Genomic DNA, 15,456 nt, shown 5'->3' on the forward strand with positions numbered 1-15,456 from the left:
TTAAATAACTGTAAAAATATGCAGGTTATACATATTGCTAATTGAAGAATGCATTAATGTTCTCATTTGACTTCATGTTATAGTCTGTTTCAGCCAACCGCTGAATGGGCTGACAATTCATAGTGCGCTGAGTCCAGTGAGGTTCAGCTCTGTAATGCGAGGTGTGTGAAGAGTATGACAGTAATCAAAGTCAAAATTACCCTGTTCGTTGAGTCAGTCAGCAATGCAACACACAGATGAAATAACATATCACTACTCAACAAGAACTTTGGCTATTAAGAAAAACTACTCACGACCCACTCAATGTCAAAAATACTTTTCCATTCGTAGTCTAAACAAAACTAGCTAGTTCGTCGCTGAAGATCCTGACTGTGGAACAGGTGGTGAATAAGGGGGTGGATTTGTAAAGTACTGGCTGCAGCGGCCATTGGTATTGGACTGAGCATTGTGGGGAGTAGAGCGGCGGGTGGTAGGGGTCGGAAGGCCAACCCACCAATATGATGATGAGTGTGAACGGGGTGAAGGGCAGAGGCTGGGATCAGGTGCAGGGGGTGAGCTGCCAGCACAGTGGCCGGTGGTGCTGGAAAGAACGCAGTGGGAAGCGGGGGAGAAAAGTGGGGCTGAGACAGGGAAGGATGAAGGGGAAGGATGGTAACAGGGGAAGAGGGCGAGTGTTGGAGTATGCTGTATGCTAGACAGGCTGACGGTGTGTTCTGATTGGACGGTTCTGGAGTTGGTATATGGCTCACGTCCACAGATGTTTGTTGGATTTCCTGTTGCTCCTGAACGTGATGTTGCTGCATGTGCTGCTGGGCCTGAAGTTGGAGTAGTCTGTACTTTTCAATCTCTTCTTCGGTAAAGGTGATTGGTTGCTCGGAAAGGGGAGGAGTGGTGCATCTTGCAAAGTGGATCCCAGCTGTTTCCACGTTGTCGTCATCTTGGTCTATTATGTCACGTTTTTGTGAGAAAAAGCTATCTGGCTTCGGAGCCGTACAAGCTTCTGAATTTTGCTCTTCTGTGTGCTGAAGTGAAGCTTTTTGAGGTGTAACTTGTGGATTTCTTGTTGTTGTTGTTTTTGTTTGAATATGATTGCATGTACTGACACTTGCATCTTTATAAATCCTCATTTTTTTCGCTCCATTCTTTATCGAGGGGAGTTTACCTATTAGAGGAAGGGAAAGAGCACCATTCACTTTCTTTACTTTAACCTGTTTCTCAACCAATGTGCACTGGTCTGTAGATTTTTGTGTAATATCGCCCTGCCATGAACTTGATTTTAAAGAATTTGGCTTAGCTGCTATTTTACTTGGTGCTAATGAAGGTGAATGAGTTTCCTCTCTAAGAGGAGAATCGGAAAACTTGGTCTTGACTAATCTTTCCACAGAATGATTGTGTTTTTGGCTCTGTCTAGAAGAAGATGGTCTGGAATGATGCATCCATTCTCCACTAAGATCAGAGATGCTAGTGCTACTAGTCAAACTGGGGCTATGAATGGACGCTGGTTTGTTATACCACCTGTCTTGACTTCTCTCTGGACTCGACCAGTAATATTCTTCTCTATCCCTGTGCCTCCTGCTTACAGGACTGAGATTTTCAGACCACCAGTCCCTGATATCATCTTGAGGTTCAGGACTGTCATAAACTCTATAAAACAGCCTGTTATTTTCTTGAATTCTGTGCTCTTTGTTTCTATGCTCCTCGACGAATCTTTTGTGCCGTCTGATTTTGTTCTCATTCTGATCTGGGTTGTTACAAACTGCTGAATATTTTCGTTTATCGTAGATGCATAAATCTTTGTAATCCCAGCAGTCTCCCTCATGCTCAAAATCTCTGAAATCTCTGCACGGGCTGTCAGAAATGTGCCTGTAGCTGTGATAAGGAATATTTTGCGAGGAATTTCTAATGCATGATTTGAGCCGGTGGTGTTCCTTTCTCCAAGGCTTTGATCTTGGTGATTTGGAATGTCTGTCCGGCTGGTACACAGGCCATTCTCCATCTGAGGTCATGTCTGACAGACCACTCCATGACCCGGATTTGTCACTTTTTGGATTCAAGGCAGCGTCCCTCTTAGATTCATAAGTGTCGTCATACCAACGAAAATTTTCTCTTCCTGTTGTGTAGTGAAGAGAATATGGAAAAGGCCTGCCCCTCACCAAATGCAGCTCAGACACCAACCGCCTCACTGTTTGACATTTTTTCCTTTTACGTGCCGGGGTGGAAAGCGAGTTTACGATAATGCTTTTCAGGCTGTGCTCTGGGGTGTCACTTTCATTTGAAGTCTCATCTCTCACTGATCTCCTCTTCCCAAGCTTGTGCCTCCTCTCGGTGCGTGGTTGCTTGTGTTGTGAAGTGTCGGCTGGGGCGCTTTGGAATTCAAAGCGTCCTCCTGCTTCTGTTTGTGAGCAGGTTTTGAGTGCTTGTCGGCTCCTGACTGCATCTAATTTACGCCTACGAGTTTTCCCCTTTGTCCTGTGTTTGGGTCTCTTTGGTTTTAGAATGCCTAATTTATCTCCAGGAACATTCTGTGTTTGTGACTCGGCTCTGTCATCGTGGCCTGCGAGTCTTTCGACTCCGAACTCCATATCCACAGGCTTTGTGCTCTTTTCTTTGCCCTCCCTGTATTTGAAAAAGCAGCAGAGTGGATTACAGCTGTAAGATACAGGTGGTTTGTCTGAGGTGTACTGCACGAGATCAGAAGGCCATTTTAGTGTATTGCCCTCCTTGCTGAGCACCTTTAGGAAAGAAACTGGAGCCTTACTGCTCCAATCTGTATTTTCATCCTCGCAAACCTGGTGGATTTTTTCCGTTCCATTTTCTCCGTTCTGCATAATATCCTGTTTGCTGTTTTTCTCAGTATATTGGAGTGTGTCTTTGTGTATCTGGAGTTGGCTTTGGGCCATGGTACCCTGTCCATCTGTGTAAACACTAGGGCTGGGGCATTCTTTCTCCTCTGATCCCCCATAAGCCCCCTCTGCCCTGGGTCTCTGCCCCCTATCAACCAATCTGTCCTCTGAACCAGCTGGCTCCCCGTTTGATCCAGGACTGTGTGTGTCAGGACACATCAGCTTCTCTGGTTCAGTTGTGCTGCAGTTCGGCTGAATTTCAAAGCTCTCCACATATTCCGTTTGTGCTTCCATTTGCGTTGTTTGAGAGTCCCCATCTGCCCAGCCCAAAGCTGGAGGATAGTGGGATGGATCGCTGTCATCATTACAGGGGGTCCTCGGTGAGCTTGTGCAGGACCAGAGGGCCTCCAAGGCAAGTCTCTGCCTGTGGCGCTGGAGCTCCAGGGAGTCGCTGGCCTCTTCGAGCCCATCGCTAAACACAGATGCGCACGAGTCAAGCTTCAGTTGAGCTCGCCTGGAGAAACCGAACGAGACCCCTGCCCTGGGGTTCTGGTGTCCTGCTAAGGTCTTCACTGGTGAGAAGTGGTGTTTTTCATGGCAGGTCTGCTGATGTGCGAGCACACTAGAGGAGGACAAACCCTTTAATGAGACGTCTGTGGAGATGGGACTTGTGGCTTCTACTCGGGATGCAGTTGGTTCAGTGTGAAACTTGCAACTTCCATTGGAGGAGATTTTATCTTGATCAGGATCTTTAGATCTTAACTTTGGACCATTTCTGTCTTCACTGTTGGCAAGAACACAAAACACTGTAATTAGACAGTTTGTCAATAGAGGTAAGATGTCAAATAAAATAATATTCTTTTGGATTGTAGGTAGCTATAACTCTCAATAAATGTCAAAAGACTCAAACTATATTTTTTATATTACAGTATTTTTTTCCCTTGAGGTTCACATATGTTTTTATGCAATCTGGCATTTTATGCAAGGCACATAACAATTTATGTATTCTACTCTTTTTCTATAGGCCCGAGATGGCTTTAATGATGTAAAAAAAGATCAGCTTGCATTGTGACACGACCAACAAACACAACAGACATGTAAATGTTGATGCTAAATTGTTCAGCAACTAAAAAATAGTTTTATAATCTCATATGATCAAGGGAGAGTCCTTAAGATATGACCCTTTAAGATGCATGTATTAAAAAAAGGATACACTTATTGCACTGCATGGCTTGTTACAAAGAGAACAGATTACCCAAGATTATGGAAATATACAGTATAATTTTACCTGTCACTCTGCTGCTTCTGCTGAGCGAGTCGGTGCAAACGTTTCAGATCTCTTTTCTGCTTTCTCTCATCTTTCCAGGACTTGGAGGAAACGTTCCGTGCAAATTCTCTCTGCTTCAACTCCTTCAGCCTCTGTGAGACAAAACAGGCACAGAAAGTGTTACAGTCAAAAACTTTATTTATTTTGTCTGAGACGCGATGCAACACGATGATAATTAAATTATTTTCATTTAAGCTGTTGATGAAAATATGACAAGAGAAAAATAACAATGCAATATCCCATATACATACATACAAGCAGGAAATATAACGAAAGCTTGAAATGCACGGTGAACTCAGAAGTTTCATTTAGAATAAGTTCTGTTAGACCCTTTAGACTCCATTAGGAAAATATGCTCAATATGTCAATATCCAATTCAGCAAATATCATCTGTGGTCATTGCCGAGTACAGCCACTTCTCTATACAACAGCCGTTAATAGAGATCCCATCAATTCTCCACATAAAAGGCACAGACCACACCACTGGATGCCTGTCTATTTATCACTTCATCCCTTAAGGGCAGAGGAGAAAAAGATCGAAACAAAGTCAACAGAAAATCAGCAAAGCCAAACTACAATCACAAAACAATAAAAGTGTCAGCAGCGTCTAGATTTGTTCGGTGGACGTGAATGGAGAAGTCACTTGAACACAGCCAAACGCTTTTGACTTCACTCAGAAGGGAAATAAAAAAGCAAGCCATATTTGTTTCTGCAATGAAAACGTAACAAACTTGTTTCAGCCACCCCCAAGCAAACTGCCTCCTTCGGGGATCCCATGTTCTCTTCTTACTGTCAATGCACAGGTGTTTCATTTACTCTTGTAATAAAACACATTTACGTTAAAGAAAATATTTAATTTTATTGGCCTCTGCTAAAATAAGCTATGAGCTGCCTTTGGTGTATGTAATAAACCTAAAGCACCAACGCTTTCATTTTATGATCACACAAACATTACGTACTGAGAAATGTTGGATGGGAGTGAGCAGAGGGCCAGGAGGAGGACAGTTTGTATCTCCTGCATGGTGACAAGCCTGACAGGAAAAGAACTGTGCATCTACGACAAGCTAGCAAGCTAACTCCCAACAGAGGCTGTTGACTTTACACAGCAAAACACATTAATGATGCGGCTTCAAGGAGGCAGGAAGCTGCACAGTGGAAAAATGATAAGCAAACCAACATTTTCAATGCAAATTTAAGAAAAAATACGTAACTTCCAACCTATGCTATAAAATCTTATCTTAGTGAGTAAAATGTACATTTATGCATTTGTCAGATGCTTTTATCTTACATTGCATTGTCCTATACATTTGTTTGATTGAACCCATGAGCTTTGCATTGCTAGTGCCATGCTCTAACCATTGAGCCACAGGAAAATTTAATATTATTTTCGTTTTTTAATACAGTAAAGACATTACTGATGTAATATTGTTTGATGTGGGAGAGAGAGAGAGAGAGAGAGAGAGAGAGATCTGATTATCTGAAATGAGCAAATCCCTAATAGCACACGTAACATAAATAAATAAATAGTGGCTGAAAGAAAATAAGAGAAAATATATTTCTAAATTTTTACATGTACTTATCATGATTAAGGCAGACATTTTGTTTTTTATCCAAATAAAGTTTTATCCAGAAGCCCCTAACAAATACATGACTGCTAGATGAGCTGACCTAATGACATCACTCAGGCACTTGACAAAAACTGCTGTAACAAATGCCAAAGTTATGTTAAAAGTTTGACTTTCCATTTCTAACCAAATACATTTCTCCGCATCTCCCTAAATGCTTTTACTCTTCAAGATGCAAGGCACCTAAAATGCTACATTTTGTAGCTTTAAAAAATGAGCAAGTCAGCTTTTTTTCCCATAAAATGCTACTTTGGAAAGCCTACTTTACTCTACTTCCCTCTATCAATCTTTTTTCACAGCCTGGAAACAAAATAACGTATATGACGGAATAATGTGTTTATGCTATTAAACCCATTCTAAGGTTTCTGTGACAGATAAACACATCAGATGCACAGCCACTGATGTTGATGAGCATGTCTAAATGTCTCACTCATAATTAGCTTGGAATATTTTTATATTCATGTTGCCCTAGTTTTTTCCTTTTAGAACATCATTTGAAATTTCAAATTAAGCATCTGCCTCATGAATAACTGACAGAAGCGGAAGAACAAAAGAACGTTTGAACCCTCCACCGAAAAAAATATATTTATATAACAAATAAACAAATGTCCTAAATTTTACAGGCTTTAACTGACCAAAGGAAATTGAAGATTCAAAAACCTTTTTATATCAACATAAATCACTCTTCTATTTTCTTCTAGCAAATTATACAACTAGAAATCTAGTGCTGAATCAGTCATTGATCTCAAATGGCAAACAAACACTTTAACACCGAGTTGCATTATGAGTGTAAGAAGTGTCGAGATGCTCTTAGTGTGACCTCTGACCTCCAGTCCATTAGATAAATTCGGCTATGTGCTAATTAATGCTGATGAGTTAATCAATGTAGGAAAGCAGAGGTTTATCTGTGTGATCTCTAAGGATAGACCCTTTAGTGCATTACTGATGTGTCTTTTTACTACACTGTTAAAAAGGCTATTTGGAAACGTATAGACCACTTTAAAAGACAGAAACAACGCTAGAAGTACTTCCGTTTTCAGTTTTTTAACACAACAAAAAAGCTCGGGGTCCATGTAAAAGTAGTCCATTTCACAAACGTTTACAGCTGGGAAACAAAAAAGCGGCGTCACTGTATATTAGATCCGTATATCTGTATAGAGTGTCTTAAAGGTGCAGCAGCATAATAAAGAGCTCTGTTTATAATGTTCATCATACAACAAAGGACGGGCCTTTTATATATTAAAGGAATTGAATTCTTCTTATAAGAATTGTTAAGATAAATAAACAAGTAGCATGCAGTAACTTAGATGTGTTTCGATGTTTCGATGTGCTTTAAATACACTTTCAACACAGTACACTACACTTTATGTTGAAAGAGAGTTTATGTATAAGCAATACAATCAATAATATCATTATAACTTGTTATTCTATATCAACAGAATGTAAATGCCCTGGCAGTGGCAGATAGCTTTGGTTTTATATTTTATTTGATTACAATAATGTTTAAATTGAGTTTTAAAAGAAATATTGTAAGTTGGAATTGTTAATGCTACTATGTTAAGGAAATACTTTTGTAAAAAAGCACATTATTTGTTTAAAGGGTTTGCAAATCAAATCTTATTGCACTTTTGTTCATAAAGCAGTCCTTTTCAAATAAAATTGTACAATACTCTGGAATTCATTATTTAATTTTATGCTTAACAATTATTAGCGATTAATCACAGAAAAGTAATGCGATAAAACATTTTAAACGTTGTCCAGCACTAATATATATATCAAATAAATAAAAAAGGAAAAACTTCTGGACCAGTGTTTACATCCCGTGGAGTGAATACCAAAGAAACGTAGGAACTAACTGTACGTGTATCGTTACTTTGTTTATTTGATATCTGCTCAGAAAAAACAGACACTGCTAGTAAAAATCCTAATAATAATAGACCTTGTAGGAATTCCATGTAAACGTACAAGTACACCAGTGATATAGAGGCACTCTGGTAACTGAGATCGATGTGAGGGGCATTTTAAACACTTCAAAGCTGAAAACTGCACATACGTTTTTCATCAGTTTTTCTTTCCATGGTTAGTAAGAAAGCAAAAACCAGGCTTGTTTCTTGGTGGTGCATGGAATCACTGTAGGTACTGTAAGCATCTATGCTTGTCTCATTTCTATATGCTGTTCAGGGCAGTAAGAACAAACAAGCTCATTCTTGAACAAACAAATAAATAGATGAATGAAAGAGAAGAAAAAAACAAGACCCCTAAATGCACAGCATTAGTTGGTATGTAGAGTTTGCGTGTTTCATCCTGGCATTCCCATAACTCTGTTTGAGTCGCGTAGCCAAGATCATTATTTTTAATCCGCTGGGGTTTGCCGTGGCGCATATACGTTTCTGAACGTATCTCTGTGTTTCAGAAATAATGCTTGTTTTCTTTAATACTGTGATCCTGTGTCTTTTCTATTGTGTTTGTGTGTGGGGGAGGCCTTACCACTCGTCCAAGATCATTTATGTTGATGCTGGCATGCGAGTACACTGCTGTTTATTACTGACTGTTGCTAATTGTTTCGCCTATTTTCTTTCTTTCTCCGTTGTATCTCCTCTCGCTGATATGCCACCAGGTTATTGTTAAGACTGGCATCTGTGGTGCTGAAATATTTACTGCTTGACTGCAATTTCATGTTTTTCCATTGCGGCTGATTTTCATATTTTTCAGAAAGTGTTACGATTAAGCCCCTGGCAGTCTAGTCACTGGATGTCAAGCTTCTTCAACACATGCTGTGCAATTACAGTAGCACCTGATTAATGGTGCAGAAATTTAGAAGTATGTGCTAATAAAGTCATTTCAGTAAGTGACATCATTTATAGTCCAATCATTACTGTGAATTATCTGCTAATAATAATAATAATCTGATTGCCTTGATACCACACATGGTACTGTTTTCATTCATATTTTAAATGTGAATACAACTAAAATGTCAATGAGATGTTAGACAAAGTTTTTGTTAGACAAATCTTCAACTTTATTTCTTTGGGTGACGTTTCCAAAGTAGTGTAGTCTACTGCATACATTAACATCTAACCTGCTCGCCACCACACCAGTCTCTCCTACGCACTTTCATATTAAGGAACATATATTCAGACAGAGTCCTGGCAGAGATACTGCCTTAATATATTGTCTTGTATAGAGTTCACGTCAATTTGTACATAACATCACAACCTTGCGCAAACATGGGGTCTTATGAAAAATGTGTTTTGAAAACAGAATTGAGTCATGACCGCACTGTCCCACGCTTTACTTGCCAGAAGAATGAGTAATGTCCTACACAAACAACATATGACCTGAGCATTAAGCAGCCTTCTATCACAGTAACACATTTAACAAGCACATCCCTCACCAATGACTCACACGCAAACAAACACAGGCGCAATTTCACTGAGAAATCTGGTTTGACAACTGACACCAACTGTGAACTTAGATATTAGCAGATTTGACATTTTAGCACTGAGACATGAGCAGACTGCTCCCTAATTGGTCAAAACATCTCAGTCCACCTTGCAGAGCCCAGACGTAAAAGTGTCACCTTGAAACATTTCACCAGAAACAGCTCCAGTAAGTGCTGGCTTTCTGTCTGCTACTTTCACACAAATTTGAAGCGTTAAAGTGGTTCGTCCGTTCAGTATAGATCAGGTCATGGAGACAGCTGTCTTCTTTACAGGCATCAATGCCAATCACAGCCGCCTTGTTCAATTATGTAACTCAATTGGAGATCTTGCTTCGGAAGGAATAGTTAAACTCATATTTTGCATACTTCAGATGTTCCAGAATGAAAAGGTTTTTGATTTTGATTTTTTTCAGAATGTAAAACAGGATTATTATTGTTTTGAAAATATTAAGCTGATGCAAACATTCTATTTAACCAAAGAGTTCTTGGCCACCATTTTGACAATGCTAGTCAAAAGTGCCCCAGAACTGTTTGCTTTCCTACATTCTTCAAAGTATCTTCTTAAAGAAATGTATAACTATGGTTGACAATGGTGACAAAGAACTGTTTGGTTACAAGCATTCTTCCAAATATCCTTCTATGTGTTCCTCAGGACAAAGAAATTGAAAACAAAAATTTTGGGTGAACTGTATGTTTAATGGTTATTGTGGCAATTTGTTGTAATGGGAACTATAATGGTCTCTGAAGGTTTCTATGCGTAATGTGTTGGTGGATGTTATCTGGTGATGTGAACTATAAGAACATCCTACTGAAACAAGGCCCAAAACACACGGGAGTTGTGTTAAAAGTAACATAAAATGTGTTGTCCCAAGAAATGTGTTCAGTTAAAGACGACACATTAATGTATTTAACTGAACACAATACACAACTGTTTTTAGGGTGTATTGTTTTTTAGCATAGACGGTGATTGCAGCCAGGCTTCTAAAACCACGATAAAGTGAGCTGAAATAATATATAAGTAAATTACCTGTAGTGAGCTTTAGACATAACCGGGCAAATATTTAATGACCACAATGCAATGCAATTGAAAAAATGCAACAAAATCTATATTTAACATATTCCTTTCCAACATTTCACCAGATATAATTATGTTTTTATATTATTTGTGCACGCAGGATTACGAGATGCAGTTAAAGGGATGTTACAAAACATGTTGCATTTATTCTGTCTACAAGCCTGTAGGTTTAGTTGCTCTGTAATCTGATTGAACTAAAACCACCTGTGTATTCATATGACTAAAGTGTGTGTGTGTGTGTGTGTGATCGTTCTGTATGCTCTAGTTCCCTGGTTTAATTTGTTGTATTGTGACAGGTCTCTCTGGACCTCATGAACCACTGAGCACAGGCTCAGCCTGCTTCCTAATCTAGAACCTGACACAACAAACAGGTGGAATTGTCTCTCTCTCTCTCTCTCTCTCTCTCTCTCTCTCTCTCTCTCTCTCTCTAGCCAGGTTTCCATTACAGATATGTGCAAAATTTAAGCGATGTTTTCTAAATGTCAATTCAAACAATATTCCAGAATGACTGCGTTTCCATTAGATGATGTTATGTGATGAAAGTGTATTTTGCTTCTTCTCGCAAACAAACTTTAGAGCATATTTCCACCTACTGTGATGAAAGAGTGAAGAGAAATTACTATATTACTATCCTTATCTATTTTCATATAACCTCACTGTTCCCAATAAATCTCCATACTGCACTCACTCGTTTTCCTGCATTTGGGCCATCATAAAAGATATGACTTAATGTGATTTCCTTACATCCGATCTTTCCAAATGTTCTGCTAAAACACACCGTGAATGGTCATGTGACTTTTTATACGCCATGTTACTTGTAAATACGACAAAAAGTGATTCTATTCAGTTTTGCGAAATATGCCTCTATCGTATTGCCTAATGAACAGCTCAACTCTCTCTCTCTCCATCTCTCTCTCCTCCTCTCTCTCTCTCTCTCTCTCTCACACACACAAACACAGAAAAAAAACACTAAGAATATCTTCTGCATAATGAAGCATTGAAACAGAATAGACTGCACACCTGTGACTGAGCACGTCTACCTGTGTGTGTGCGAGTTGTCCAACATCGTTCCATCTGTCTGTTTCTCCCCTCAGGTATAGCCAGTCCTCTGATGCTTTCAAAATGAGTCATATCTCGCTCTCTCCCTTTCTAACTCTGTTTCTTTTTTTAACACTGTGCTCTCTTGTACCTTTATCGGGATGTGGCAGGTGGAGATGAATAGAGCCTCAGCTGGGCTGCCGAGACCCTGGAGAGCTCCAGGCGTTTGACAAGGGCAGAAGACAATAAGAACCTACTCATCCTGGCAGTCTACAGAGAGAGCGGCACGCCGGTTCCTCGTTCTCCCACTCACCCCATAGTACAGTCAGTGCCCGTCTTCCGGCAGCCCACAAAACAAGTTCTTTACTTTGTCTTTGTCATTGAACGGGTCAGTTTGCCAACACTCAAACCTTCTCTGCCTAGAGATATCAAAGCTGGAAGATATGTGGTGCACAACAGTGAACAGGAAATATATTTTTTGGAAGAGAAAAGTTCAAGTCTTATTGTTAATAGCAATAAAATTTAATATAACCAAAAAATAATATGTTTTGTATTGTAAGTCACAAGTAACGGTCCTTAAAACTGTCTTAATATTGCATGACAAATATCTATCGGTGATCCTGTCTCTAGTCTTGCAGTTGCTGCGAAGGCAGACATCCATGTCATTAATAGCTCTGCTTTAACTCTGCTCTGTTCAGTGGCATCAATTCAGCACCCTCTTAGATCTCTTAATCCATTCCGGCCGGATGAAAAACCTGTCACCTGTATAACGCCACCTTCAGCGCAGACACACACTGGGAGTCTCCGCCAATCGCACTCATCCTAATCTCATCACTGCTGATTCTGTGGCCAACTGCAGCTGGTGCGGAGAGGCAGTGATAAGCCTCGGGCATTTACTTGAAAAGAAAATGAAAAACTCTCTCTCTCTGTGCCATCTCTATGGAAAGTTTTATGCAGAGCGAGGGCATTTTGCTCAGAATGACGTTTAATAAAATTCTTTGAAATATGATAAAACCACACGGACGGGAAGCTAGCAATTTGGAATTCAAACTAAAGATTACAGAGCGTCGTTTCATAAAATGCACCTTCCGCAATCTCCTTTCTGACAGCGTAAAGCGGGGGAACTGTGTAATCCTTGAGTCAAAAAGAACTGGAGACCGGTGTCTCTACTTAAACGTTGATCATAAACCATCACTCTAATTCTACCCAGGAGGAAAATGTCAACGTGTGGATTATCCTCTCCTCAATCTGCACGTTCAGAGACAGATAATCCAAACACGTTTCCATCATTCACCGCTGTGTGACACGCACAGTGCAGAGAGCTCACGTGTTTATGCCGTGAGCCGTGGGGGCAAAGCTGTCTCTAAAGACCCTCCTCAGCGGCCTCAAGATGACAGGCTGTCGGGTTAGGTGACATGCGACATTTATGTATGTTGTGTTTATGTTTGAACGCTGTAATGAGTAAGGGCGTAAGGTGCCTGAGAGGACCAGGAGAGCAAAAGCTTTGAAGCTGAGGGGATGTGCGTGCACGTGAGGGTGGAGAGGAGATTTGAAAATAGGGATTGCAGGAAGGTGCAATAAGGAGCTTTCAGGGATGCTTTCATCCACATAGAAGCTACAGCTTCAGTATCGGCTCTCCGTGCACACACAGGCTAAAAGATGCTGGCCATTTGTTAGAGAAACGGTGTGTGTGTGTGGAAAAAAGGGAGACGATCTAATGTCAATATTACGCTAGACTTAACTTGCTGGCGAGTACTTAGTAGAAAAGAACATTACAACACAATGGTTGTATAAACGCAATGCATTTTACTTACAAAAAGTGCATATTGACTTGCTGGAAGATGCAGGGGGCCCATAGCAAAGATTCTATTATTGTCTTTTCAGAGGCTCTCAATGCGGCTTCGAATAATGACTGGAACATCTAAGCGACTGTTTGCATAACAGAGCAGTTCTCAATAGCCCAAGGCTTTTAAAAGTTCATAAGGAATCTTACAAATCCTCCATCTGCTGCAAATGAAGTTTTGTGCAATTAGACTTTATACCCTCGTTCATGTATAACTGTTATCTATTCATCCATTTCAGGCTATCTGCTTACTCACAGCTTCTGTTCACTAAAGCAGCCACTACTTTTAAATTTTCATCTTGGGGTTTTCTAGAAACACTTTGCTAACCCAAACTGGAATTGTTCATAGAAGGACAAAAGATCTATTTGTGCAGCGCTAAAAATACATTCTCTTTTTCGTGAAACTCCCGCCCGACACACGCACCGCTAAATACCCGGAGGATAGACCTTACGCTCACACACTCTCACATGTCTCTCGGCTATTTTTTAAACATTAAGCAGCCTGGTGCGCTTTTTATAGAAACACAGACATGACTAAGGTTGGGCTCCTTTAGATCTGACTGAATTCTTCCTCTGCACTCCCACCTCCATAAAGGCAGGTTATTAAAAATGGATTATCTCCAAGCTCATATCTCTAGGGCTCTATCGCCCGAAATCCACCTCAGGAACACGAAGTCTGGCGGGGGATTCCCTCCAGATTCTGCTCTGAGTCTCTGGTGGAAGCGTTCAATTTTGACAGTTTCCGGTTTATATTTTGCCATGGCTTTTTCACTCATAGCTCTTTCATATACACACTTCATAGCTTTAGCTTTACTTTTTTTTGCCGCTGAAAGCTGGTCGGTCTTTTTCCATGTCTTTTGGCTATTTATGATGGCTGTCAGTTCTGAGTGGGAGCAGACAGACTCCTTGGGCATTATTTAGCATTTTCTACACAACGTTTAATGGTACCATGGAAAAACGTGTTAAAAGCTCAGCATTTAAGTGGTTAGTGTGGCCTGTTTGCCTCTGCTGAAAGATACAGCCATTTCACCAAAAAGCATTGTTTGCCTTTGAACTTTGAAAATTTGACACATTGCATTTCCTTGGGGGATTCGGTCGAGTACCTTAACAGCAGTTGCCCAGCAAAAAAGACGCTCCCTAAATTCATGAATATCAAACGTCCAACTTCAAGTAGCTTTAGTACTTAATGTGTAAATACGCTCCTACTTAATTTGGCAAAACCTAAATAAGAGTTTAAAATACTAGAAAAACACGCACCTCTAGTTCTTTTGCTTTGCAATTTTGGCGTTTAAATTATTTTCCGCTCCAGACGGATGGCGCCGTTTAAAACCATGGCCGTAAAGGGACATCAGCACATCACGCACATTACCTTCATGTCATCACTGATGTCAGAGAATGTCACAGTCATTAAATAAATTTAGTACTAAAAGGACATTTCCAAATGATGCCTCTAAAGTTGGATCCGCAAGTTATAAAAATAGCGTCTAAATGGTTTACAATAGTGTTTTTGATTCGGTACTCAAGGGGTTTAGAGGCCCTAGGCAACCTGCATAGTCTGTGTATAGGACGGATCTGCACACACGGGACAGGCGATTTCCAAAAGTTCCAATTCTGCTGTTATCCACAGATCTACCTACAGTATATGCACAGGCTCTATGTGGACCTACTGTAAACCTAACCCACTTCCAGTCTTTTTACAGCAGCTGATTTGCTTAGCTCTCTCAGAAAGGTTGCTCTTGAAGATTAATTAAATCAAACGTCTTATCCAGTTGTGGTGCCCATTAATGGACACACATACAGTAAGTATCTTGGGATTTTGTGTCCACAGGAGAAGGGAGACTGTGTTTTAGAGAGATATGCGAACCCGCTGGCTTTGGGTGACACCCCAGCAAGCAGCACGCGTCAACCTTAAGGCGTGCACATTCTACCCAGTAGATTATACAAACCCTCTCTAATGAAACACTCTTACCGCCTGCAGGAAAAGTTCAACAGCTCCTTTTATTGCTTCTTCAGTGCCCTTAACTGAAAGAAAATCTTCGCTGGAGGTAAAGAAGCATCTGACCTGCTAGAGTGGGTTCTTCAAAAATTCACAAAAATAATATATACTGCACATATTTATTGTGATATCTAAATTCTTTTTGACATTTTTTATAAAATAAAAAAGTAGAAATGATATGAGGAGGAAAGAGAGAGGGGGAATGGCATTGAGATCCAGGTTGAATTTAAATCTGTCTCTCTCACAACTAGAGTACTTTTTTACCAA

At 40.2% G+C, this 15,456-nt stretch overlaps 1 protein-coding gene across 1 annotated transcript in view; it reads right to left on the minus strand.

Annotated features, from left to right (window-relative positions):
• Positions 1-341: 341 nt before the first annotated feature.
• The window catches only part of znf804b (zinc finger protein 804B), a gene marked incomplete at both ends in the record, with an annotated part of 74,268 nt that continues 59,153 nt past the window's right edge, over positions 342-15,456 (minus strand). Inside the window, 2 exons of the mRNA XM_079469009.1 lie at positions 342-3,627; positions 4,132-4,262. Coding sequence (XP_079325135.1) covers positions 342-3,627; positions 4,132-4,262 — 3,417 coding nt within the window. The remainder of the gene's footprint in view (positions 3,628-4,131; positions 4,263-15,456) is intronic.

Source organism: Barbatula barbatula (assembly GCF_947034865.1).
Source record: "Barbatula barbatula genome assembly, chromosome: 12".
NCBI classification, from domain to species: Eukaryota; Metazoa; Chordata; class Actinopteri; order Cypriniformes; family Nemacheilidae; genus Barbatula; species Barbatula barbatula.